The sequence below is a fragment of the Pan troglodytes genome, chromosome 8 (assembly GCF_028858775.2).
Source record: "Pan troglodytes isolate AG18354 chromosome 8, NHGRI_mPanTro3-v2.0_pri, whole genome shotgun sequence".
Lineage (NCBI taxonomy): Eukaryota > Metazoa > Chordata > Mammalia > Primates > Hominidae > Pan > Pan troglodytes.
The window spans coordinates 85,982,960-86,007,892 of record NC_072406.2 but is presented as its reverse complement, the minus strand read 5'-3'; the positions used below and the strand labels follow the sequence as shown (position 1 = coordinate 86,007,892).

Sequence of the window (24,933 nt, the reverse complement as noted above, 5' to 3'; positions counted from 1 at the left end):
ATGAAAATACCATGATTTCATATAGGTTTTGATAATGTTACTGTGGTTTGTTTTCCATAGCCCTGACTGAAATGCTAAATTTCAGTTGGAGTTAAAAATATAAATTATCCCCCAAGTTCACAGACGTCTTAACTGGAGTCTATTGACCTAGGTTAAGAACTCCTAAGGCCAGGCGCGGTGGCTTACGCCTGTAATCCTAGCACTTTGGGAGGCTGAGGCGGGCAAATCACGAGGTCAGGAGATCAAGACCATCCTGGCTAACACGGTGAAACCCCGTCTCTACTGAAAATGCAAAGAATTAGCCGGGCGTGGTGGTGGGCGCCTGTAGTCCCAGCTACTCGGGAGGCTGAGGCAGGAGAATGGCGTGAACCCGGGAAACGGAGCTTGCAGTGAGCCAAGATCGTGCCACTGCACTAGCGCGGGCGACAGAGCGAGACTCCATCTCAAAAAAAAAAAAAGCTAACTGAATTATGCCTGAAAGGGCAGAGTATACATAAAATGCTATGCAATTTTTCCTAGTATCAGGGGAATCACAAAAGCGAATGCCTTCAGCAACTAGGCAGCTAACTTGAGAGAAGGAAACAGGTAATAAACAAAGTAGACATTTGTTAATTCTGTTTCACCATTTTGTAGAGTCCAGTGGTGAGGTCACTGGAGAATGCAGACAAATGATAATCAGCTCTACCTAATTACTGCCAGGTGGAAATAAGCAAATAAGGCTGCCAGAGCTTTTAATTTTTTTTATTAAAAAAAATAAGTGGCTGGGCACAGTGGCTCATGCCTGTAATCCCAGCACTTTGGGAGGCCAAGGCGGGTGGTCCACTTGAGGTCAGGAGTTCGAGACCAGCCTGGCCAACATGGTGAAACCCCGTCTCTACTGAAAATAGAAAAATTAGCCCATCATGATGGTGGGTGCCTGTAATCCCAGCTACTCAGAAAGCTGAGGCAGGAGAATCACTTGAACCTTGGAGGCGGACGTTGCAGTGAGCTGAGATAGTGCCATTGCACTCCAGCCTGGGCAACAGAGCGAGACTGCGTCTTAAACAAATAAATAAATACAGCTAAAATGTGAAATTTTAATGACTTTTTTTCCTATTTTTGAACGTGACCAGCTAATTTTAAAACTTTTTTTAACTGCATGGATCAAATAAAACATATCTGCAGAACCTCTAGGTCACCAGTTTGTTAACTTTATTATTCAGAGAGCACCTTGCAGGGACTACGCACAAAATAGGCAATCACTAAGTATTTACAGACGATGGCAACTTCAACTTCCTTATTGCATCCAAAAGCAAGGGCACTAAATGGTGTAAAAGACTTCAAATGCAGGGAAAGACAATACAATGGTATTTGTCCTGCTCCTAGGGCAAATCAGGAAGGAAAGAATTTCCAGGGTCTAGGGGAGGCTCAAGAATGAAGAGAGTACCTAATTCACAACAAAAGGCCAAGTTCTGTTCAGAGGATTTTATTTCAAGATAAATCATAACTTCTACCCATACTATGATTCCAAAGGGTGAAAAAAGTGTTTTGCCTCTTCTACCCTCCAAAGAGGGCATGGCAATGCCAATGTCTCTAAAATGCCTCTGCATAGTTGTCAGAAGCTATATTTCAGTCATTGAAAATACTTGTCCATTTTCAGCTGAGGTAAGGTTTGTTAGGAAACCTCTGTAACAACTTATTCAATTTATTTGGAAGTAAACTCCCAGACTCTCCCAGGGTTTCCTGTATTGATCTCATCTTTCGGGCTTCCTGAAAACACAGAACAAATACAAGAATGACAGCTCTACAGTTTGTCTAGTCCAGACTTTTAAGATCTGACCCAAAAAATCAATCAATCAATCAAGTTTGTCCTGACGTAGGCCCATAGTTCTCACAATGCCCTAAAGCACATGAAGATGTTAATCAGCCTGGAGAGATCTATGTCAGCCTCTTTTCAACAAAAGGGCGTTGGGACCTACAAATGAGACTATGTTCAGAAGCTACTATCTCAGCTAGCAATTAAGCCTAGACTGGAAACCAAACTATTGTCATTATTTAGTTTTAGTCTCTTTAGTTCTATTTCAGACAATAATGTCTACTTGAGCAGCAATTTACATTTTTCAAAATGGTTTTCCCATTCATTACTTCATCTGACACTCACAACATTCTTTAAGGTGGTATTAGTTAGCCTCATTTTACGTACAGTAACTCGAAAGCTCAGAGCAATGAATAAATCCGTCAAGATCACACAGCCTTCAAAACTGTAACCTTTCCCACTTTGGCGTGAATAATATGCCTCCCAAATGAATGAAAGGGCCTTTCCTAGCAAAAGGCAGGGAGAATCATTACTTCTATCTCCCCCATTCTTTTCCTGAGAAAGCACCCCAGGAGCCATCGGTCACCTGAGCCCTCGCGGCACAATCGAGGAAGCCCTGGATCTCTTTTCGGCACGCATCGTCGCGGAATTCATTCTGCTTCCAGCAAGCCATCATCACCGACATCTCCGTGATGCAAGTCGCCTCTGGAGGGGCAGATCCGGGGGACCTTCAGTCACAAGAAGACCCACCTTCCTGCCCTCCTACCCACCCGCCCCTGCTCATGCTCCGGCTTCCGCTCCGGGGCCGTCCTGACTCCGACTGCTCACCGCCCTTCTCCCGGCGCCGCTCCCCGACGCGGTTAGCTAGAATGAGAGGTTTATTGGGCTTCAGCACAGGCTTCCGCGGGTTCCCAAACCGCGCCAGACGACCCCGCAGGCTGGGTGTCGCCATAGCGCACCAAGCTCCCGGCAGGCTTTGCGGTTCCGTGCGTGACCTCGCGTGACCCCTACGGGCTGGACGAATCGGCGCGGAGCTCGGGGAAGGCTCGTTGGCTTGCTGGCAGCCACCTCTTTCTTTTACTTGGCCGGGGCTGCGGCGACGCTGGGTTCGAACAGCGGCGGGTTCATACTTGTCAGCAGATTAGGAGGAGACTCTGGGTTCGTACGCCGACTGAGGCTTCTCCTTGATGGGCTCCGGGCCCCGAAGTCTGGGGGCAGTACGGGGCCGGGGACATGCAGGAAAGGGCCCTGGTAAGTGGACACTGTTCTGGTGGTAGCCGGCTTGGTCTAGGGGCGATTGGCATAGGGCGGGGTCGGGGGGGTGGCGAATCAAAATTTGAGACTTTAAGATGTTGGGTTGGGAAAGATTCGTGTTTTACTTTAATAAACCTGAAAGAACTGTCGTTTTTCACTACCTATAGGACCACTACAAAGCCGCAAAGAAAAATTAGACTCGTTTCATTTTATAACAACAACAACTGCTACTACTGCTACTAGTTAGATACCGTTTGCTCATTTATAACAATCTCAGTTGGTAGGATGAAGCTTAAACACTTGGCATTCATCGTCTTTTTTAGTCCTCTCGCCAGTCTTACAGACTTGGACCTTCAGTTGTGATGCTTAATCAGAATTTTTTTTGAGATAGGGTCTCTCTTGGTTGCCCAGACTGGAGTGCAAGTGGCACGTTCATAGCTCACTGCAGCTTTAAACTCCTGAACTCAAACGATCCTCCCGCCTCTGCCTCCTGAGTAGCTGAGAACACAGGTGCAAGACACCACGCCCAGCTAATTATTTTTTGTAGAGACGGGGTTTTGTCATGTTGCCCAGGCTGGTCTCGAACTCCTGGGCTCAAGCGATCTTCCTGCCTCGCCCTCCCAAAGTGCTTTACATGACTGAGCCTCCGCGCCCAGCTAGACTTGTTTCTCAAATGACTTCTTCTGGCTATTTACACAACTCATTCCAAAGATGTGCAGCATATTCTCAAAGCATTTCCAAATAAGCTCCAAGAAATGTTTTTGGTAATGGAAGCAGAAAACAAGCCTGTAGCTCATGACTACTTTGGAGGAAGAACATTTGGATTTGTAAATTTAGTGTGTTAAAAAATCACTTACCACAGATGTTTGGAATCTTCCCACTGATTTCTGCATGGCTGGTTATTTTTCTTCCCTTAAGTCTCAGTTCATGTCACAGAGGGCTTCCCTGACCTCTCACACCTCACCACCATCAACCTGTTTTCTCCATAGCACCTATCACAGTCTGAATTGTCTTATTATGGCCTTACCTATCCCTAACACCCATTTAAAAATGTAAGCATGAAAGAAGGAACGTTGTCTATCTTGTTCATTGCTGAATCCCCAGTGCCTAGAATAGTACCAATAAATACTTGTTAAATGAGCAAATGTTTTATTTATTTATTTATTTATTTTTGGATTTGGGGTCTTGTTCTGTCACCCAGGTTGGAGTGCAGTGGAATATTAGCTCACTGCAGCCTTGGCCTCACTCCAGTGATCCTCCTGCCTCAGCTGCTGGAGTAGCTGCGACCACAGGCTCACACCACCAAACCCGGCTGGCTTGGTTTTTTTTTATTTTTTGTAGAGATGGGGTCTCAGTATGTTGCACAGACTACTCTTGAACTCCTGGGCTCACGTGAGCTTCCCTCCTTGGCCTCCCAAAGTGCAGGGATTACAGGCATGAGCCACCACACCCAACCTGAAACTTTTTTACAAATCAACAACTTTATTACACCCACCCCCAAAAAAATAATGAAGCAGAAGACATTGCTTAACAAGAAGCAGTTTATTACACAAAACGAAACCTGAGATAATAGAAAATAACACTTGCAGTAATAAAGGAAGCAGCCTTGCACTCCACCTCCACACTCCAGAGTATAATTAAAAGACTCCTATCAGACATTTCTATCACCAATAACGCCAACCTCTGTATACAGCAGCAGGCTGGGCCCCAAATCAGAAGATTCATGTTGCTTGCTTTCTCTATAGGGAAAGTGAAGCTTTCGGTAAGTATCATGTGGCTATTCCTGGTTCTACTTTCCCTTGTGGAAATGTAACACCTGGTTTACACTGCTCTTTTGTGAGTACGTATATGGTGATAGGAATAAAGGAGAAAGTCTGGAAAGCACCAAGCACAAAGCAGGCCTGAGGCTCCAGCAACAGTCATTCAGAAACAACTGCCCACTTTATACGTAAAAGTATGAAAGGAATGCCAATGTGAGCTCATGTCATTAGGAGAGGTAAGGATAATCTACACCTTGCTTAACCATCACTTAACCTTTTTATTGCACATAATGAAATTTAAGCCCTAACCTAGGTCTGTACTTGTGTAATAATTATGCACTCTAAATTAGCATCTGCATTTAGATAGACTGCAAGCTTAGAAATCAGTCCTGCATTTGACCTCTTTTGTCAGTGCCTACTATATCAAATTTTAACAGATTTTTTTTTTTTTTTTTTTGAAATGGAGTTTTGCTCTTGTTGTCCAGGCTGGAGTGCAATGGCGTGATCTTGGTTCACCACCACCTCCGCCTCCTGGGTTCAAGCGATTCTTCTGCCTCAGCCTCCTGAGTAGCTGGGATTATAGTCATGCGCCACCACGCCCAGCTAATTTTGTATTTTTAGTAGAGATGAGGTTTCTCCATGTTGGTCAGGCTGGTCTTGAACTCCCGACTTCAGGTGGTCTGCCTGCCTTGGCCTCCCAGAGTGCTGGGATTACAGGCGTGAGCCAGCTCACCCAGCCCAACAGATTTTTTTTTTTTTTTAGACAGGGGTCTCACTGTGTTGCCCAGTTGGTACTCATAGGCGCACTCACAGCATACTACAGCCTCAAACTCTTGGGCTCAAGCGATCTTCCTGCCTTAGCCTTCTGAGTAGCTGGGACTGCAGACCCATGCCATCACATCTGGCTTAGATATATTTTTGAAGGTTTTTTTTTTTTTTTTTTTTTTTTAGTTTCTGGAGTGCAGTGGCGATCCTCCCACTTCGGCCTCCCAAGTAGCTGGATCTACAAGGCACACACACCATGCCCAGCTAATTTTTTCTGTTTTTTGTAGAGATGGGGTTTTGCCATGTTACCCAAGCTGGTCTTGAATCCCTGGGCTCAAGCGATCCTCCTACCTTGGCCTCCCAAAGTGCTGGGATCACAGGCATGAGCCACTGCACCCAGCCTGAAGGTCTGTTTTCCCTCTTGTTCTTTTCTGCAAAAGGTCAAACAGGGTAAGCAAACTTTCTGTAATTTATGAAGATCATCTTTTATTAAAGGACTAAATGAAAAAAGAACAACTTTGGCAATAAAATTCAGCCTAATTACAGCTTTTCTTGGCCGCATCCTTAGATGTCAGTATATTAAGTGTAGACCCTAGTTGTTGAAGCATCTAACATATATCTATCTATATAGATAGATATATAGATATAGGTATAGATAATATATTGATAAACTGTGGAACTTCTCTAGTGATAACTCACTAATACATTACAACTAGAGTAGCCCTAAGGTCCAAGGTATTCTTTCCTGTCCCACTGCCCCAGAAAGAGCTAATGGTCTCCCTGCTCATTAGACTGTATGTTCAAACCACAGCAACAGAAGGGTTTGGCTGCATCCCCAAATCTGACTAAGCTGCTTTTTTTTTTTTTTTTTTTGGGATGGAGTTTCGCTCGTCGCCCAGGCTGGAGTGCAATGGTGCGATCTCAGCTCACTGCAACCTCTGCCTCCCAGGTTCAAGCAATTCTCCTGCCTCAGCCTCTCAAGTAGCTGGGATTACAGGTGTGAGCCACCGCGCCCAGCTCTGACTAAGCTTTTATTTAGCCAGCCACTTGTGGCTTAAACCTCCTCATCCCCTTGAGTGGGCTCCATCAAAAAGTAGTCTCAGGCTGGGCACGGTGGCTCACTCCTGTAATCCCAGCACTTTGGGAGGCCAAGGCGGGTGGGTCACTTGAGGTCAGGAGTCCAAGACCAGCCTGGCCAACATGGCAAAACCCTGTTTCTACTAAAACAAATACAAAAAAATTAGCCAGGCATGGTAGTGCGTGCCTGTAATCCCACCACTCTGGAGGCTGAGGCACGAGGAGAATTGCTTGAACCTGGGAGGCAGAGGCTGCAGTGAGCCAAAATCACGCCACTGCACTCTAGCCTTGGTGATGGAGTGAGACTCTGCCTCAAAAAAAAAAAAGGTGGGGGCACCTGGGCATGGTGGCTCACGCCTGTAATCCCAGGACTTTGGGAGGCCAAGGCAAGTGAATCACCTGAGCTCAGGAGTTCGACACCAGACTGGCCAACATGGTGAAACCCCATCTCTACTAAAAATACAAAAATTAGCTAGATGTGGTGACGGGCACCTGTAATCCCCACTACTAGGGAGGCTGAGGCAGGAGAATCACTTGAACTGGGAATGCAGAGATTCTAGTAAGCTGAGATCGCGCCACTGCACTCCAGCCTGGGCAACAAAAGCGAAACTCCATCTCAAAAAAAAAAAAAAAAAAGTCATAGGGAAGCGTATTAGTAATACAGTGAATGAAGCTGGACTATTCATTGCACTTAAAGTGAAAAGTGCTACAGATTATGAAATAATTACTAAAACATACAGCCACACTGTTTCCATAACTGCAGAAGATGGGACTTTGTAGCATATAAAAACAATAAAATAGAGGGAACACTTCATTAGGCAAACAAAAGAATTAGGACCTATAAAAATTTGCACTTTTTTTCCTGGATTTTTTTTTTTTTTTTTTTTGTCAACCTACTCACCAAAAAATTTGCACTTTGACTCATATTGGCCTATTTTAACATTTCAAAATCATTTAAAGAAAAATATGACTTTTTCTGTCATAATTCCCAGTCTTAGTCTCTATCTTTGATCAAAAAGAGGATAGGGCAATACATTAAATTGACAAGGCATATAACAGCCACTGAATCTTTCTGTTCATGAGAAGAAATCCCAGATACACCATAAATGAGATGCAAACCAGCAGTAAGAATGATGGCAAGGTTTCTGTATTTCCATCAGAAATTGTGGAAAAGGGCCTAAAACCAGGAAAGACAAGGCCATTAAAAAAATGTATTTGAGGCCGGGTGCGGTGGCTGACACCTGTAATCCCAGCACTTTGGGAGGCCAAGGCGGGCGGATCACGAAGTCAAGAGATTGAGACTATCCTTGTCAACATGGCGAAACCCCGTCTCTACTAAAAATACAAAAAATTAGCTGGGCGTGGTGGTGCATGCCTGTAGTCCCAGCTACTCAGGAGGCTGAGGCAGGAGAATCGCTTGAACCAGGGAGGTGGAGGTTGCAGTGAGCCGAGATCATGCCATTGCACTCCAGCCTGGTGACAGAGCAAGACTCCATCTTAATATATATATATAATTTGAGACGGTGTCTCGCTCTGTCACCCAGGCTGGAGTGCAGTGATCATGATCATAGCTCATTGCAGCCTTAAATTCCTGGACTCAAGTGATCCTCCTACCTCAACCTCCCAAGTATCTAGGGCTACAGGTGTGCACCACCATGCCCTGCTAATTCTTTTATTTTTTTTAGAGACAAGGTCTTGCTAGGATGGTCTCAAACTCCTGGCTTCAAGCAGTCGCCTCTCCTCGGCCTCCCAAAGTGTTGGGATTACAGGCATAAGCCACTACGCCTGGCCAGAAAAAGCCAAAAAGAAAAAAAAATTAGGGCTGGGTGAGGTGGCTGATGCCTGTAAACCCAGCACTCTGGGAGGTCAAGGCGGATGGATTGCTTGATCCAGGAGTTGGAGACCAACCTGGGCAATGTGGCAAAACCTCATCTCTACAAAAAATATATTAAAAAAAAATAATAATAAGTAAAATAGAAGTTTGACATGAAAGTATATAATATAAAAAAATCCAACTCTGGAAAACCAGAATACAACTCACCAAATGTTTTGCTTCTCCACCAACGTAACAATTTATAAAGCAAGAGATGAGAAAAAGAGATTATTGGGAAATGTACTGAATAATGAGGAGTCTGGGGAATAGAACAAAAGTTGTAAGTCGTAACCTGACCCATCTTACTTCACTGGTAATCAAGTACAGTCGAAAGGATGAAATAAAGAAGTGAGTAGTTTAAAAACTCTGTTGGACCAGCACCTTGAATCAAATGGATGTTTTAGGGTTCTGTTTCCCACTGAACCAAGAATTGTATCCCTCCATCTCTCCTTGAGGAGAGGCCCTATGTTAGACCTTGGCTACTCATCATTAAGATAAAATCTTAATAGATAAAACTGGAATTCCTTGAATCCATGAAAAGACAGTGTTCATTAAGGGTTTGTGCAGTGGATGCTCCTTATGTCCCATGGTAGAATAAGATCTCCTTAGCTCTGCCAAGTTAAAGGCTCTTGCAAGGGCACTTAGAGATGTTGCCTTTTCATGAAGATTTCATGTAGGTAATCCCAAAATTTCGTCTGCTCTGTTTCATTGTTGTGGATCATGGCAGTGAGAGCTTCCCCCTGGTCCAGACCTTGCCAATAATCTTGCAGCCACATCTCTTTCCAACTGAAATACCAAAATGGGGGTTGGATTATGGAACTGCAGCATAGTTATGAGTCCTGCCTTTTTCCGAGTGGGGCCAAAGAAATCTTAAGCAGATACAGTGGTCTCTAACTTGGACAAGACTGCTGCGAAAGGAAGACAACGTGAAGTAAATCCAATATAAGCCCAAGCGACAGGCAGTAAGCCACAAACACAAAGACATCACACAGACTACCCAATCAATTACGATTCCTGACTTGCCTGCTTCTGGCTCCCAAATGTGGAGGGGGTTCAGAGGCAGGCAAAGCAGAGGCCAGACTGGAAGTGGCAGTCTCCATAAGGAAAGCAAGGGGGCAGGGGTCTTTAGATGATTATCTTTTAAGTTTCACCTTTATGCCAATAATCAAAATGAAGGTGCATCAAAATGAAGTAGCATCCAGTATCTAGAAAAGACATAACCTGAATATTTATTTTCTTAATGTTTCATATTTTTTCATACTTTTCCTCTAGTAAATCATATTATGTTCAGATACAAACAATTTGTAATTAGATACAAATTACTTGGTGAAGGATTCCAACCATCGGGACAAAACTGCCAGCAGCATCTGTTAATAAATGGCCTTCTGCTGCCATCCACTGTCCAAGTCGGTTTCTATAGGCCATTCTAGCAGCCTTACTTCAGCTTAATAATCTTATCACCTCTCCCCCAATAGGTGTGGCTTGCTACAAGTGGTTTCAACATTTTCCCACCCCACACCACACGCTGGCCTTGTTTCCCAGTACCACCACCTTTTGCCACCTACTACAGTAGCCTATTCGCTTCCCTTCTGATGCACATTGTGCATTGTTTTGTGTGTGTGTGTGTGACAGGGTCTTACTCCAACCCAGGCTGGAATGCAGTGGCACGATCCTAGCTCACTACAGCATTGAACTCCTAGGTTCAAGCAATCCACCCGCCACAGCCTCCCAAGTAGCCAGGACTACAGGGATGTGCCACCACCCGAGGCTTTTAGTTTTTAAATTGTACAGAGAGGGTCTTATTATATTGTCCAGGCTGGTCAATATATTATATTATATATTATATTGTCTCTGGCCTCAAATGTTCCTCCCCCCTTGACCTCCCAAAGTGCTGGGATTACAGGTGTGAGCCACCGTGCCCGGCCATGCCTAGTTTTTCTAGTTACACAGGCAGTGTGTCCCCACATGCACCAACTACATGGGGCTCATCCTCAGCACAGCCGCTTAAAAAATTATGGCTGGTTAACAGGTGTAACCCCTGACTATTGCAGAAAAGCCTCTCTAAAAGTGCTCTTCTCTACTGCCCACCCCCATTTCCACTCTATAAAAGGTGCTCAAATAGCTGAGTTGATTTTTAGTGCAGTGCAAACTCCTGAGCCTGGTATTAATGATATTTATAGCGTTGTCCCTATTTATTTGCCCCATTTTCTCTCTCCCCTGTCTGCACAGGCCCTGTACTCTGGTTCAATCTTTTTGAACCACTACTGGAAAGATTGTTCACATAAGCTGATTTTCATACGTTGCCTTGAATTATATTTTACATCTATTCAGCTTTTTCAGCTTGTCTTATCCCCCCAACTAGACTGTTGACACCTTAAATACAGAGTGAGCCCATGTGATAATTTCCTCCTGCACCTGCTCAGCACCTAGTGCTACTTAATTGCCCACAGTAAACAAGTAATGATTTGATGGCTGCAGGGGACCCCAGCACTCTTACCTGTCATTCTCAGGAATCTCTTCCACATTGCCAAAGCCAGGGGTGGGCACTGGGCAGTCCATGTGTGAGGGCTGGGCAATGTGGGGCTCAAAGACGGGGCTGTCCCCGGGAGAGGCCGCGTGGGCTTTCTCGGCATCCAGCCGAGCCAGTTCGTAGTCACAGACGAAACACTCGAAGCCGTTGAGGTAGTTAGGCAGCAAAGGATCATTCACTCCCCACTCCCGATGCTTCAGACTATCCAGAAGAAATTGGTTGGTGATGCCCCCAGGTTGCTTGTATGCCAGGTATTTCATATACTCCTCATCATTCTTGTCCAGAAAGTCAATAAACTCTGCCAGCTTCTGAGGAGACTCAAAATCATCAATCAGGATGACGGAGTGATTGTTCGGCATCCAGTCCCTCACAGAGGGAGAACCGCGGTACACGGGCACAGCGCCCAGGTGCATGGGACGCCACAGTTTTTCTGTCATGTAGTCGTTACAGATGGCATTTTCCAGGGCCAAGTGGAACTTATAGCGGGACAAGAAAGCCAAGAGCTCTGGATCCTCGGTGGTGGCTGTGGCTGTGTCCTGTAGCCGCGCGGTAGGCAGCTCCCGATTCTGCAGGCATTTCCCGTAGGAGTCTACCTAGACCGGGTACAGTAAGGCTGTCATGAGGGTGCGGCCCTGGAGGCCTGGACACCTGGAGTCCTGGCCTCAACCCGCCGTCTCCTTTTCCTTCCCTCCGGCCCGCCCTCACTCACCGGGATGTGGCGCATGAGCTCGCGCACGTAGCGGTCCCGGTCCGCGGGCACGTCGCAGTGTGACTGCAGATAGAGCAGCGGCGCGTAGCCGCGGCGGCGCCACTCCGCGCGTTCCAGGGGCGGAGGCACCGGGCGGCGCAGATAGGCGGTCCCGGGCAGCCACTGCAGCGACAGCGGGTAATCCGAGTGGCGACTGAAGGTGGAGGTAAGATTGAAGAGGCGGATGCCCGGGCCGTGGCTCAGGAAGAAGTTGTTGAGGGGCGACTCCTCGTGGAGGAGCGCCCAGCTCTGGTGCGCCAGGCGCGGCAGCGGGGCGGCCGACGCGCGGAAGTCTGTGCCGTAGAAGAGCAGCGCGCGCGTCCGCGAGTCCCTCAGCGCTCGGCGGTTCCGGGACGCCACGCACGCGCCGCGCGCACACTCGATGCGCTCCGAGTCTCCCGGGAAGTGGGGGAATAGCCCTGGGCTCCACCACAGCAGTACCGGCAAGTCCCCCGCCTCCTCCCTCCCTGGCCGCGGCGTCCCGGAGCTGCGCGTCACCCCCACTGCGCCCAGCGCCGAGGGCGGCCGGAAAACCGCGCCATCCCACGGTTCCGCCCACTCCGCCTCCCCGCCGGCCTCCCTCTCCGCTACGGACCCATGGCCGCTGGCTGCACAGACACAGAGCACCCCTAGAAGGACCAGCACCACCCCAATGGGGCCGGCCGCCATGTCCACTCCGGCAGCCGGCGCACCCTCGGCCAGCACCGACCGCGCCCAGCGGATAGTCGTGACCGGACGAGGCCCTACGCCACGGGGGCACGTGGCGCATGCGCAGCTCGCTCAGCCGACGGCCAGGACTAAAAGCAAAGTGAGCTTTCGGGAGTAAAGATGAGGCTAATGGTTACATCTTAATTTATTTTATTTCTTTACAAATTAAAGATGCATTGAAAAATAAACCAATGAAGAGAAATGAGAGGTCCAGAGCAGGGGCATCCCAGGTGAGGAGCAGGCAAGCCTGGCCACCATCAAGCCTAGCCCTTGTCCTGCCCCCAAGCCAGTTGGGGTTGGAAGATAACTGTCAGCCACTCAGTCAATACCAAAGCCCAAGCGGTGTCCCGGCAGGAGAGAACGGCGCTCCAGCTGCCTCTGCCTCTCTCCCCAACAACCCCGGGCCTGGAGAAGCAGTGTTTCTCGTGGGAGCTCAGAGTGGGATGTGAACTGGCTCTGTGAGGTATTGCAAGTTGATGACCAGGCTCCCTAGGCTCCCTACAGAACCATCCAGTGTTGGGGCCTCTCCAGCTGGAAAGGAAGCTGGTACCTCTACCAGATCTTAATATATTTTGCAACTCAGTTCTCCGGTCACCTCTGACAGTGTGCCTCTCTATCCACGGAGTGATCATCAATCATTGCAGGAGAGAGCGAGCGAGCAGTGAAAGCAGAGAAACTTGACTGCTAACCTCCAGGCCCAAGAAGGACTGACCACTTTTCTCTCCACCACCTATGGGCTATACCCCAGCTCTTGTGCACCTATATGTTTTATCCCTAATATAGGAAGTTGTGGATGACACTGAGCCCCCTGTAGTAACCTTAGGATCCCCACTCTTTCCTGCCTGCCCCTCTCCTCTTGGGAGACTGGTCCAAAGGGACACATAATATTGCCAGGGTCTGGGTGCCTCCAAACCCCCAATACCGAATCATATACAGTGAACTGAGAAGCTACATTCATTATGACAGGATTAGCAGGAAAAAGAGGGTAGAATGAGGGAACAGGGGCACCTTCCATCAGCAGGACATGACAGAGTGGCAGGATACTTGAGCCCAGAAAGAAGGTGTCTCCTTATATCTCCCCCTCCCCCCAAAGAGACTGAGGTCAGCTTACATAAGATATGTTACTGTCCCAATTTCTCTGACATCCTGGGGTGCTTTCTGGAAGCTAGCCTGGGCCCTATGCCATTTACCCACTTGCTTTAGCTCAGTAGCTGCCGAATCTCCTTGTGCATATGACAGAGAAAGTCCACATAAGATGCTCCCCCACTCAGACTCTTGTCTTCCACCAGGAAGTGCTTGAACAGCATCTCCAGCTTGTCCTCCTGTTTCACCACGGTAAGCTATGGCCAGAATTCAGGGTTCATAAGGCAAGGCCAAAGGAAATTAAACATGCCCAGAAATCTCATTAGGCAGTCACTTACTCATTCCCCACCCAACCCCCACTTCTAGGTGAGGACTTGACAAGGTAAGAAATCCAGGGTTCAGATCAGTGTTACCTTCATGTACCGGGATCTCTGTGCCCGTAAGCTATCAATGAGGCCTCGAACCTTCTTGGACAGTGGATTATCCAGAACTGGCAGAACACTCTAGAACACAAAATTCATTTATCCTTATGGTAAGGCACTCTGAGTTCAGTCAAGGTGGGGCAGCATACATGTATGCATCATCTGAAACAGGGAAACCTGGGAAGAATGACAGCAACTGCCCTTGTCCCCAAGTGTTCCCTGATATTTGAGGGTACTAGCACACTAACTATATTGGCTCCCAATTGTTTCACAAAGTATACTTCTACACCCATATTCTCCTTGACTCCCTGCCCTCACCAAACCACTGGTGATCTGACTGAAGGAGGAGACGCTGAAAAGGCTCTGGACAACACCCTGTTGGACGCTTGCTCCCACCCAGAGGAAGAGGTTGAGCCCATTCTCCAGTAAATATATATCCCCGTTGCTTAGACGCTCTTCAGAGGCTCGAACTGCTGGTGGTTCAGTAGTACTCTCAACGGGAGACTTTGTCTAGACAAAAGGAAGGGAGCAAAAGGTTACCAAGGACCATAAGACAAGTCTGCCCCCCCACACCACACACAAAATTTTGAAAGCTAAGTCCTCAGACACCACCCCTTCTGGGGTCTCAGTAACTCTCTCAGTGTGAAAATTACATCAGCTAAAATACATAAAAACAAATTCCACTAGTGTCCGACTGATATTAGCCTATCCTTTCCTCCTCCTAAGAGGCCCTTTGCTCCGTGCAAGATCTCATACTCCAACCCTCAATCGCACCAAAGGTAAGAGCCGAGGGTAGAAGAAGACATTGGTCTCAGCCACATCCATGGAGGTAACTAGCTGTCGGACATAGGCACGGTCATCAGTAGTGACTTCAGCTCCAGGCTGCAGGACATCACTCTTCAACACACAGTTCAGGTAAACTGGGAGTAGCTTCATGCACTCAGGAAGGATCAACTGAGGGGATTATCAAAATAAAGTCAATGATCATGAGAAATCCCTCCCAAATGCAAACATTTGTCCCAACAACCCCACCTCCCACTAATATACTTGCCCCACCTGTCCTGCAGAAGAGGGGCTAGCACAGTTCTTTCTGTAACAGGCCAGGATCTGGGCACACTGGGTGATGAGAGTGTCACGAACAGCCTTCACAGGGCTATTCAGGACTCCCCGATATGCTGGATGGGAAAGCAAAGATAGTCACTGGTCAGCTGCCCATCATGTGTGCATTCCCACCATCACAACTACCCACTCACCATCCTGGACCTCTCAGCCCCAATCCCACCCTGCCCTGCCTCTACCCTCACCAAACTTGGCCATGTAGTTGATGAGCGTGTCAGTCTCACAGTTTCGATACAGATCAGCCAGCTGGGTGCAGCAGTTCAGGGCCAGATTATGGATGCGGAGCCGACGCTGCCCTGCACAGCTGGTGTAAAGCAGGGCACACTAGGGGAAAGGAGAAAGGGGGAACTCACACCCCTCCCTCACAAAGGCCCTTTGCTACACTATTAAACTGGAAGAGAGAATGAGCCACTCCCGTGCCCTGTCTCTTCTTTCAGTGCTCTCTACCCATTCCTCACCCTCTTCTATACCAAGCGAATGAAACACTTCCTGCCCAGCCCCGCCTCCCGCCTGCCACCTGCAGGAGGGCTCCGCTCTCTTCATTGAGCCGATCGTCATGCTTGAACTCCACAGTCACTGTTTTGTCCCCATCTAGCCCAGCCAGCTCCACATCTGTCGTGTTGCTCATGTAGAAAGCTCCAAAGAAATCTACAGCACGGATACCTGAGGCCACATGGACAGGGTCAGGGCAAAAAGTATGACAAGTGCCACATGCCTCCCTTCCATATTTAGCCCCCCAACTTGCTCTTCAACCAGGACTGACCAGTGCTTGTCCGGACCCGCATCACAGCATCAAAGCCAACAACCTTCTGGACATCACGACGCAGGTCACTCAGGAACCGCTCCTGGTCGTTCTCCACCTGCAGGCCCCGAGGTCCAGAGTCATGTCACTGACTAGACATAGCTCATCCTGCAGACAATCTCCCTGTACCCCTTCCACTCTACAAGGCCACCTAATTATCATCATCGTAACAGTGATGATAACGATGATGACAATAATAGCTTTTAAACACTTAGACTGCATGCCAGGTACCACACAGAGTGCTTTACATATAATTATTTAATTCTGTTGACAAATCCTACTTAAGTATTTTAACCCCATTTTGCAGATGAAGGAACAAAAGAGGAAGTACTTAAGAAATTTATCCTAGGTCATGTAGCTAGTAAGTGGTGGGGCCAGAATATCAATGCAGGACTGATTCCAAGGCCCATGTTCCTAACTGCCACATTCTCGGGCTCACTTCTTCAGACTATGCAGTCTTCTCTTCCAACACTATTTCTTCTTTTTTGGAGACGGAGTCTTACTCTGTCGCCCTGGCTGGAGTGCAGTGGCGCAATCTCGGCTCACCACAACCTCCGCCTCCCGGGTTCAAGGGATTCTTAGCCTCCTGAGTAGCTGGGATTACAGGCGCCCGCCACCACACCCGACTAATTTTTGTATTTTTCGTAGAGATGGAGTTTTGCCATGTTGGCCAGGCTGGTCTTGAACTCCTGACCTCAGGTGATCTGCCTGCCTCAGCCTCCCAAAGTGCTAGGATTACAGGTGTGAGGCACCGTGCCTGGCCCCAACACTATTTCTATTAATGAGTCAGCCACTGCATATATAAGCAGATATTCCCAGCCCTGCTGCCACCTGCCGCCCCAAATCCCACACCATACCTGAAAGGAAGCATATTTGTAGACAGAGCCACCAGTGAGCTGGGGCACAACAGAGAGCGTGGCCACATCCACATACTGGTTAGGGAAGAGAAAGAGATCTACACAACAGCCTTGGGCCACACACTCTTTGGCCAGGGTCTGATAGGCACCTGTCTGAGGCTGGAACAGAGTCTAGGGAGAAAGAAAATGGGGAGAAGAAAATGTTCAAATATCTCAGCTCCGCCCTATTTGAAAACTGTATATCTAGCATGGGATATTCAAATTCATGGAAGACTTCAGATCTACTTCCAAGGATTTTCCAATAGTAAAAAATTTTCTTTTATACTATTTTTATTTTTTTGAGACAGGGTCTCACTCTGTCACCCAGGCTGGCATAGAGTGGCATGATCTCAGCTCACTGCAACCTCTGCCTCCCAGGTTCAAGCGATTCTCCTGCCTCAGACTCCCAAGTAGCTGGGATTACAGGTGTGTGCCACCACACCTGGCTAATTTTTGTATTTTTAGTAGAGACGGGGTTTTGCCATGTTAGTCAGGCTGGTCTCAAACTTCTGGCCTCAAAAATCCGCCCACCTTGGCCTCCCAAAGCACTCGGATTACAGGCATGAGCCATCATGCCCGGCCAAAAGTTCTTCTTTAAAAAATAAATAAATACAAGAGTCTACCAACAGCTTTGGCATCAGATGGAGTAGAGAAGTATGGCAGCAGTGGAAGTTGGCAGTCACAGATATGGTATTTGAAAGGGTGGAGTGTCTGGTCCTAGCCACCATCAAGAAAGTAAAGTCCCCACTTCCTCTGTAATGAAAAATCCTTCCCCTCCCCCGTTTTCCAGTCCCACACCTTCTCCTTGTCTGTATTGATCAGCTTCCTGTCATCTCTGTTCTTCAGTTTCCCTGGGGCCTCTGCAATGGGCAGGGATGTATGGAATAGAAAGAGCTTCCCTGCACACTCAGCAGCCTAGGAAAAAAGAGAGGACTACTTGTTTATTCTTTATTCATCCATCTCTTCCCTTGTCATTTATTAAGCACCACCTATGTCAGACAGTCTAACACACTGGACAGTCACCCACTACTGAAGAAAGAGAGGTTGTATCCCAGGGGATAAAGATGGTCAGAGGAAAATGAGTTAGAGGAGGTTGCCCGATACTCCAGCCTTACCTTCAGAGCCTCCATCCCAGCCTGGATAACTGGGACAAATACTGTCTCTGTTTCCCTTGTGTCTGCAAACATTTCTGGAATCTGATCCAATAAGCTAAAGAGATAGGTGACGGAAAACAACCAAAATTGCTATACAGATTCCAGATACCTCAGTTCTCGATTCCCTGAAGAGTCATCAAGCCTCTAGAATCTGACAACTCCTGGGCCACAACCCCTTTCCATCTGTTCAACTCCATGACCTTCTATGGTGGTACCCATGCCACCCCCAACCTTTACCTCCACAATCTGGCTCTTACCTGGTGATAACTGCCCGAGACTCATTGACGTTGACCAGGAAGCCATCCAGCAGTGGCACAAACATGTCAGCCACATCAGACACAACCATCATCTGTGGCTGGGCCAATGAGCTCTTCACATTATAGAAGTGGAGCACCTTATTGTAGGTGACAAAGCCAACGCGGATTGCTGACTCTTCTGCCCCACCCTCCCTGTAGAAGGTGACATTGTTACCTAGACTTGCCACCTTTTCCACCACCCACAACTTCATGACACCAAGCTACATTTCTTCAGTCAACCCAGACACCCTATCATTAACCCCAGGAAACACCTCAGTTCTGTAACTCTCACCTAGGTAGAAAGTCTAACAGTGACTTGAGCTCCTCACAGAGGAGCCTAACAAGACCAGTCCTGATGGCATTGTAGGAGACGTCAATCATGAAGATAAAGGCAGGAGGGCTGGGAAACTTATTGTTCTGCAGAGGAAGAAAATGTTGGGGAGAGGGGGAATGGTAAGCAGGCCAGTTGACTATAGAGAAGTCAGCATCAAAAAGGGACAAAAAAGGGGTGAGGGAAATGATAACAGCCATTCTCAGCTGTCTCATTATCCTCTCCACTCACTGCTCCTCCCATGCTACCTTCCCTCACCTTGCAGTAATCTACAGTGGCCAAGAATTCATAAGAGCCCAGGGATAGCTCAGGGCGGTCATAAGCATCCACACGTTTGCCGGTATGATCCAGGTGCTGAAAATACTGGGGGGGAACTGTGGGAAGCATGGCAGTGTGTTACTCGAAGATCCAGTTTCAATCTTAGTATTCTGGCCCTAGCTGAGCTCACACCACTATCCCTCATTCCCATGTGCCCTACTTCCCCAGCTCCTGAAAGATGGACCCTCATCTCTCTAACTATTTAATAGAGAACAAGGAAGATATAATCAAGACCCTCCCCCAAATCCCAGCTTCCATGAACATACCATCATTGATACAGCTGCAAAAACAGCACTGGAAACGCCTCCCTCCTTCAATGAACTGCATGAAGGGACACATGTATGCTTTGCAGCGGTTGCAGCGCAAAGGGCCAGATTCCCCATGGTCCACAACATACGGTGAAGCCTAAGGCGCAAAGGGGAAGGGATCAGACATAAAGGAAAACCACAGTAGGTTCAGCCAGGAGATGAGGAAGAACAACCGGAGGAAGAAGGCGCATGGCGCAGATATTCTGTCTGCAGAGGGAGTAGGGAGCACAATGATGAAAGGGAGTAAAGACAAATCACAGGAAAATGTCCCTATGAGTAAAAATTATATAGTTCCCTCTTCCTACATCCCACCCCCAGAGCTGCATTTCTCACTGAAAGAGAAGAGGAAATGCAAAACCGGCCATATCAGACTAGGGGCTGCCATGGGCATATGAGGGAGAAAGCCAAGATTATCTAGGATTCTCCTTTCTGGCCCCATCTCTAATGCCCTTCACTCTTGCTCTAAGAATCTTGACTCCAGCTCCTTCCCTAACCAAATATCTGTAACACCTCCTCCCCTATCCCTGGGATTCTGTGCCAGTTACTGATGCCCCAGGCAAATGTCACCCTACACATAAGAGACCAGTGCCCAACTATCCCCAATGGTACCCAGATAGAAATAGACAAACACACAGAGAAAGACGGAGAGAGAAGCAGAATATAAACTGAGCCTTTGGCTTCTAGTAACAGAGAACCCTATCGTAAGATAAGCAAGGCTGAATATGAGTATCCTACCAAGGCCTGGTGGAGCAGCTGCCTAGCTCGCTCTCTTCATGCTGGTATCAGGTACTGGGGTGACAGATCAGGTCCCAAAACAGGTGACAGAAGGATCACTGGATCCTAATCTCCCTTTTCTCTTATATGCTGTTCTAACAGCACTAACCTGGGATGACAGGACAGTCAGGAAAACATGGAATGATGTCCTTCTCATCATCTGGAGATGACCATGATACAAGAGGTTCCTACATCCAGCTGTCTTCTCCCCTACAATTTGGCCCTACCTCTTGTTTTTTTTTTTTTTTCAGACAGAGTCTCGCTCTGTTGCCCAGGCTGGAGTGCAGTGGTGCAATCTCGCCTCACTGCAAGCTCTGCCTCCCGGGTTCACGCCATTCTCCTGCCTCAGTCTCCCAAGTAGCTGGGACTACAGGCACCCGCCACCACGCCCGGCTAATTTTTTGTATTTTTCATAGAGACGGGGTTTCACCGTGTTAGCCAGGATGGTCTTGATCTCCTGTCCTCATGATCCACCCGCCTCAGCCTCCCAAAGTGCTGGGATTACAGGCGTGAGCCACTGCGCCCGGCCTGGCCCTACCTCTTTTCATCCTGCTTGTTCCCTCTAGAGACACTGTTCCTTCTCAGCAATGTCTTGGGCTTTTGCTCTCATCCCTACCATCCCCTCTCCAGGCATGGGCCCTGGGATAGAAAGCCGCTAAAGACAGTCTCCTCTCCTGCCTAACTAAAATATCTTCCATTGTGAAGCCGGAATCACATCCAGGAAGACACTTTAGACCCCTCTCTACCTCCCTCCCTTTCATTACACTCTAGCCCCTTCCCTGACTCACCTCCTCTGGGGGCAGCCTTGCCAGCGGTTTGATGACTGCTGCCAGGGGCACCTGAGCCTGCTTAGCCATGTCAGATGTGCAAGGGATATTATAGGATGTACATCGGATGTATCGGGGACTTGCATTCCCTGAAGAAGGAGGCAGAAGACCCGAGTCAGATCACAGAATCCTTCCAGACACCAGCTCTCCATTGGTGATCCACACCATCAACTCCACAAAGCTAGAGGTGATGGTGGCTTTTTCCCCCAGAGGGACTAGAGGGAACTTGTCTCTGGTTAAAAACTAAAAAAAAAAAAAAAAAAAAAAAAGGCCCAACCATAAGCTGATAATCTTGAAGAAAAAGCCCCTGTGGGAGGAGCTAATTCCATTCTCACCTTGGTCTTTCACCAGGAAGTTGGTAGTGACTAAGGGTGGCACCTGGCCCCGTACTCCAGTAACAAATGGCTCTGTACCCCGGTTGTTCCTGTCATCTTCAATGACTTGAATCTGCAGAGAAGTGCAATGAGTGAGGTGACAGAAGAAAAAGGAAGTGTGAGGTCCCAGAGTGCCAAGAGTAAAAAAGGCTAGAGCTGTAACACAAAAACTAAAAATTTGCCAAGGAACACCTCATACACCAGGCCTGTTCTCCTTCTGGAGATCATATAAAATGCTGTAATGCCAATCTTACACTCTATAGCAGCCAATCTTTCACTCCCAGCAGCCTGCTGGGCAGGCAACATGAGAATGGGCTTCTTTATGAATTGCCCCCTACCCCCCATCAATGGTGAACACCCTCTCATTCCTCCCATTCCAGGAAAAGCCCCAGCTCTGATCACAAACCTTCAAACATGATTAGATTCCATTCCCCTCCCCCATCATGCCTTCCCCGATCCTCTCCCCAAGACACATTCTGAGTCAGAGCAGGAAAACAGACAACAGTAACCACGTAAAAATGAATCTACCTGGAATGACTCTACACTCAATGAAATTACAAGGGACAGGGTGAGGAGAGATTTAAACAGCCAGAAATGATCAAGTAAGGTGAGGAAGCAGATGCTGCCTTACTTTCAGGTAAGCATCAATGTGTATATATAGGAGGAGAGGAGAAGTACCCAATCCTTATAGCTCAATCCTCAGTCCTCCACATTTGACAGACTCAGCAAAGGAAAATAAAGGACCTGCAAAGCTGGTATTCAGACCTTTATGCAGGCTCATGACCTTTGGTCAGTTACTTCAAGATGGGTTTGGAAAACCAGAAAAAGCAAAGGGCAAATAAGACTCTATCCCATAGCAGAAAGGTTGAAGCTTAGAAATATATCAGAGTCAAAAAGACTCTTCAGATGAGAAAGTACCCACACTTTCCCAAACCAGCAGTCCCTTCTCCGGTAAGAAATGCCAGTTTGGGATACTATGAATCTGTACGTTCCTACTCCAATATTTCTCCACAACAGGCTACAGACAAATCAAATCCAAAGTGGAATGATCTACCGTTCAACTTTGTCCTCTTCCATCATACATCACCTGCAGGCTCCTGGAGGTGCCAGCAGAACTAAAGCCAAAGCTTGACATGCCACCTGACCCCATCCTTAGAGCCTGACCTTCCACCACCCCATACTCAAGGCAAACAGCTTGCTACCTCTTCATTACCTGGTGACTTGAGGCATGCATATCCTTTTATCTTGTATAAGTGAGTATCTAGAAGGGCTAGGCTAAAGGAAGAGAATGGGGAGGAATGGACATGGTAGATGAGGTGAAGATGAGGTCACAGGCATGCATGGATGGCACTAACACAGGAATGACATGCACAAACACCCACCCCCTGCACTTACTGGACTAGGAATGGCATCGGGGTCTATTCTGTGCCTGGTTTTCTGCTGAGGAGGCAGCTCACTGAGTTGCTTTTAGTGTTTTAATAATAAATGCAGCAGGGGAATACAAGGAGGGAGACAAAAGAACAAGAGGCAGATGTTACTTCTCTCAACCCTGTTGAGTTAGACATGAACAGCTGGAGCCCAGCTCATATTGCTGAAATCAAGCCCCCTCTAGATATGAAATTCCAAGTCTTTCTGGCCCAACACAGAGGCTTTAATGGCTCAGACTATGATGTAGAAAGATAAGGAAAGGGGCAAACAGGAGGCAAGCAGGAGTTACACAGGGAGGGGCTGAGGCTGAATGGAAGAAACCTTAAGGAAGAAGAAGAGGAGTGTTCCCCCTAAAAGGCCAAACCTCCCATTCTAAGGACTATCTTATGCTGAAAGAAGCCTCCCTTCATGTCCAACCAGACTCTCCTTCTCACTGAAGGAGGGGGAAGGAAGGAGAGGCTGCTTAATCCTCTTGAGTTCTCCTTGGCCAACAGGCTCCCTCACTGTGTTGGTTACCCAAAGGAGGAAGAGGGACGAGAACAGAATGGAATATGACAATGGCTAAGCATGGCAAGGTAACTGACATAGCAAATGTTACAGGTGGAACTATAAAGTGGCCCCTACTTGGCAGTACAGTCCTAGTCTCTATTCTGAGTCTGATAAGGAGGGCCTGAGGATTCTGATGGCTCCAAGGGTGCAATTCACCCTCTTCCTGGGAAAAGCAGCTCTCCAGTGGGACTTTACATACACACTGCCCTCATAAACTGTCGTTCACTCTTCCCTATCCACACAGCAGAAGCCTACCAAACAAAAGTACTGGGGACTTCCTCCTAAAACTGTCCAAGTAAGAGCAGAGAAACCAGTGAGGCTTTCCTTCTCTTAACATCTAACATCAGAGAATTCCCACCTGCTCTACCCATTAGGAAGAATGCCATCCTTCTAGATCTAAGGGGACAAGACCCAGTCACTGCTCCACAGAAGGACAAAGGCTACTATACTATGTATGTACAGTAGTGACAGAGTGCAGCCCTCAGACATCTACTGGTGCTGCTGCTCACTCTTGGTTTCCCTTCCTTCTCTGCCCAGCTATAGAGTAAAACAGCCCCCCAAAAGACTCCTAGAACCTCAAGTTCCAGTTCAGAATCAAATTATATGTAAGTTCTCCAAGAAGATGAACAAAAAGGGAAAATTATCAGAAAATGCTAGGCAAACATTTCATCTAGATTGACCTGCCTATCTGGCAGACACAAACCCTTCCTCAGGACCATGAAAGTTTCTACTTACAGGGCTTGGGATGGCATCAGGGTCCAGGCGCTTAGGAGGCAGTGGCTGAGGAGGCCCAGGCTGACTGCCAAAGGTGGGTGCTGCTGGGTAGGGGCTTCCATAATTAGACTGAGGGCCCCGGGCTGGTCCGAAGGAACCTGAGACAAGGACACAAGGTTGATGAACTCAAAATCCCATCCCTATCTCTTCTTAAGGCCTCAGGAAAATGACTAGACTCCTAAAAACATAGAATTATGAGGCACACTAATGCCTGGCAAAGACATTCAGAAAAATACCATGTTATCAGAACGACAAGAAAAAATAATGTCTTATAAACCCCATATCCTAGGAATAATACCCTGAAGCTACCCATCTAATTCACCACTTAGCAAGTAATACTAAAAACAAACAAATAAAAAACATCAAAAACCACCTGAGTAGCTGAAGCCTCTAGCTTCTAGACAGACCTTGGGAAAGACTCACCATTTTGTTGGGGCTGATAGCCTGGCTGCTGCGGGGAGTGCATAGGTGGCAGTGGTCCCAGGGGCCCAGTCATCTGGGTGCCAGGGGGCAGAGCTTGAGGAGGTGAAGACACATGGTTGGGCTGGCTCACTGCGGGCCCTCCAAAACTCTGTCCAGGCAGGAGTGGACCAGTCATCGAAGGCAGCCGAGGACCCCCTGAAGCTGGGGGTGTGAAGCTGGAGGCCTGTGATGGGGCAGATCGCTGGGGAGTCTGGATCCCAGGATGACCTTGGGCCTGGCTAAGGGGAGGAGCCTGGCCCTGAGGATAGGAGCCATACAGACCAGAGTTAGGGAAACTTCCTGAGGCTGAAGCCAGCGATGTTGGTGGGCCTGAGAAGTAGAATAAAGGTAGAGTCAAAAGCCCAGTCATTCTGCCTCCTTGTTCGGTATATCACTTCCCTTTCCACACAAGAGGGGCAAATATGACTGTCCCATCTTCTGAGGCTCAGAGGCACAGGAAATACAAGGGAAATAAAAGAGACTCAGGTATAACCCCAGAGTCTGAT

General features: G+C 47.8%; 3 protein-coding genes and 1 long non-coding RNA gene across 17 annotated transcripts in view; 1 reads left to right on the top strand and 3 right to left on the bottom strand.

The window, feature by feature from the left end:
* Nucleotides 1–1,449: 1,449 nt before the first annotated feature.
* On the bottom strand, nucleotides 1,450–2,787 carry CHCHD1 (coiled-coil-helix-coiled-coil-helix domain containing 1). The gene is made up of 3 exons (XM_521508.8): nucleotides 2,624–2,787; nucleotides 2,382–2,500; nucleotides 1,450–1,749 (listed from the first exon to the last, which is right to left on the bottom strand). Exons 1-3 carry the CDS (start codon nucleotides 2,745–2,747, stop codon nucleotides 1,636–1,638), a joined length of 357 nt encoding a protein of 118 aa, XP_521508.1. The 5' UTR covers nucleotides 2,748–2,787; the 3' UTR covers nucleotides 1,450–1,635.
* Nucleotides 2,788–2,806: 19 nt separating this feature from the next.
* LOC129136198 (uncharacterized) lies at nucleotides 2,807–4,189 on the top strand. Its single transcript, XR_008537551.2, has 2 exons — nucleotides 2,807–3,046; nucleotides 3,217–4,189. It is a non-coding gene; the product is annotated as an uncharacterized LOC129136198 (long non-coding RNA).
* Nucleotides 4,190–4,576: 387 nt separating this feature from the next.
* Nucleotides 4,577–12,631, bottom strand: FUT11 (fucosyltransferase 11). 9 transcript variants are annotated; one of them, XR_010146644.1, is made up of 4 exons: nucleotides 11,764–12,631; nucleotides 11,022–11,647; nucleotides 8,693–9,310; nucleotides 4,577–6,005 (listed from the first exon to the last, which is right to left on the bottom strand). XR_010146644.1 is itself a non-coding variant. In XM_063780794.1 (3 exons), exons 1-3 carry the CDS (start codon nucleotides 12,469–12,471, stop codon nucleotides 5,909–5,911), a joined length of 1,431 nt encoding a protein of 476 aa, XP_063636864.1. In that variant the 5' UTR covers nucleotides 12,472–12,631; the 3' UTR covers nucleotides 4,577–5,908. The 9 variants fall into 9 exon arrangements, 7 of the variants coding, with proteins under 7 accessions (XP_063636864.1, XP_016774110.1, XP_016774112.1 ...); XR_010146643.1 differs by having other exon boundaries at nucleotides 11,022–11,643; XM_063780794.1 differs by lacking the exon at nucleotides 8,693–9,310.
* A 12-nt stretch (nucleotides 12,632–12,643) lies between these two features.
* Nucleotides 12,644–24,933, bottom strand: part of SEC24C (SEC24 homolog C, COPII coat complex component) — a 28,443-nt gene continuing 16,153 nt past the window's right edge. For 3 of the 6 annotated variants that reach the window (XM_054660263.2, XM_063780779.1, XM_054660265.2), the window contains exons 5-24: nucleotides 24,389–24,757; nucleotides 23,927–24,063; nucleotides 22,610–22,678; nucleotides 21,176–21,287; nucleotides 20,802–20,929; nucleotides 19,198–19,336; nucleotides 18,872–18,987; nucleotides 18,575–18,699; nucleotides 18,244–18,435; nucleotides 17,948–18,041; nucleotides 17,631–17,747; nucleotides 16,794–16,964; nucleotides 15,898–15,994; nucleotides 15,652–15,797; nucleotides 15,320–15,458; nucleotides 15,072–15,190; nucleotides 14,790–14,969; nucleotides 14,334–14,525; nucleotides 14,007–14,096; nucleotides 12,644–13,850 (exon numbers count right to left, since the gene is read on the bottom strand). In XM_054660263.2, the coding sequence (XP_054516238.1) occupies nucleotides 13,710–13,850; nucleotides 14,007–14,096; nucleotides 14,334–14,525; nucleotides 14,790–14,969; nucleotides 15,072–15,190; nucleotides 15,320–15,458; nucleotides 15,652–15,797; nucleotides 15,898–15,994; nucleotides 16,794–16,964; nucleotides 17,631–17,747; nucleotides 17,948–18,041; nucleotides 18,244–18,435; nucleotides 18,575–18,699; nucleotides 18,872–18,987; nucleotides 19,198–19,336; nucleotides 20,802–20,929; nucleotides 21,176–21,287; nucleotides 22,610–22,678; nucleotides 23,927–24,063; nucleotides 24,389–24,757 (2,873 nt within the window). In that variant the 3' untranslated portion in view covers nucleotides 12,644–13,709. The remainder of the gene's footprint in view (nucleotides 13,851–14,006; nucleotides 14,097–14,333; nucleotides 14,526–14,789; nucleotides 14,970–15,071; nucleotides 15,191–15,319; nucleotides 15,459–15,651; nucleotides 15,798–15,897; nucleotides 15,995–16,793; nucleotides 16,965–17,630; nucleotides 17,748–17,947; nucleotides 18,042–18,243; nucleotides 18,436–18,574; nucleotides 18,700–18,871; nucleotides 18,988–19,197; nucleotides 19,337–20,801; nucleotides 20,930–21,175; nucleotides 21,288–22,609; nucleotides 22,679–23,926; nucleotides 24,064–24,388; nucleotides 24,758–24,933) is intronic. The other 3 variants (XM_001145134.8, XM_063780781.1, XM_054660266.2) reach the window with 1 other exon arrangement.

Excerpts from the sequence above, each read along its gene's own strand:
- CHCHD1 (XM_521508.8), bottom strand. The coding sequence starts at position 2,747 with ATGGCGACACCCAGCCTGCGGGGTCGTCTGGCGCGGTTTGGGAACCCG. Across the intron at positions 2,501-2,623 it reads GCGGCGCCGGGAGAAGGGCG|AGGCGACTTGCATCACGGAG; the intron begins GTGAGCAGTCGG and ends CTGCCCCTCCAG. Across the intron at positions 1,750-2,381 it reads ATTGTGCCGCGAGGGCTCAG|GAAGCCCGAAAGATGAGATC; the intron begins GTGACCGATGGC and ends CTGTGTTTTCAG.
- FUT11 (XM_016918619.3), bottom strand. The coding sequence starts at position 12,571 with ATGCGCCACGTGCCCCCGTGGCGTAGGGCCTCGTCCGGTCACGACTAT. Across the intron at positions 11,644-11,763 it reads AGCTCATGCGCCACATCCCG|ACTCCTACGGGAAATGCCTG; the intron begins GTGAGTGAGGGC and ends CGGTCTAGGTAG. Across the intron at positions 9,311-11,021 it reads GAGATTCCTGAGAATGACAG|TTGGAAAGAGATGTGGCTGC; the intron begins GTAAGAGTGCTG and ends TTGGTATTTCAG.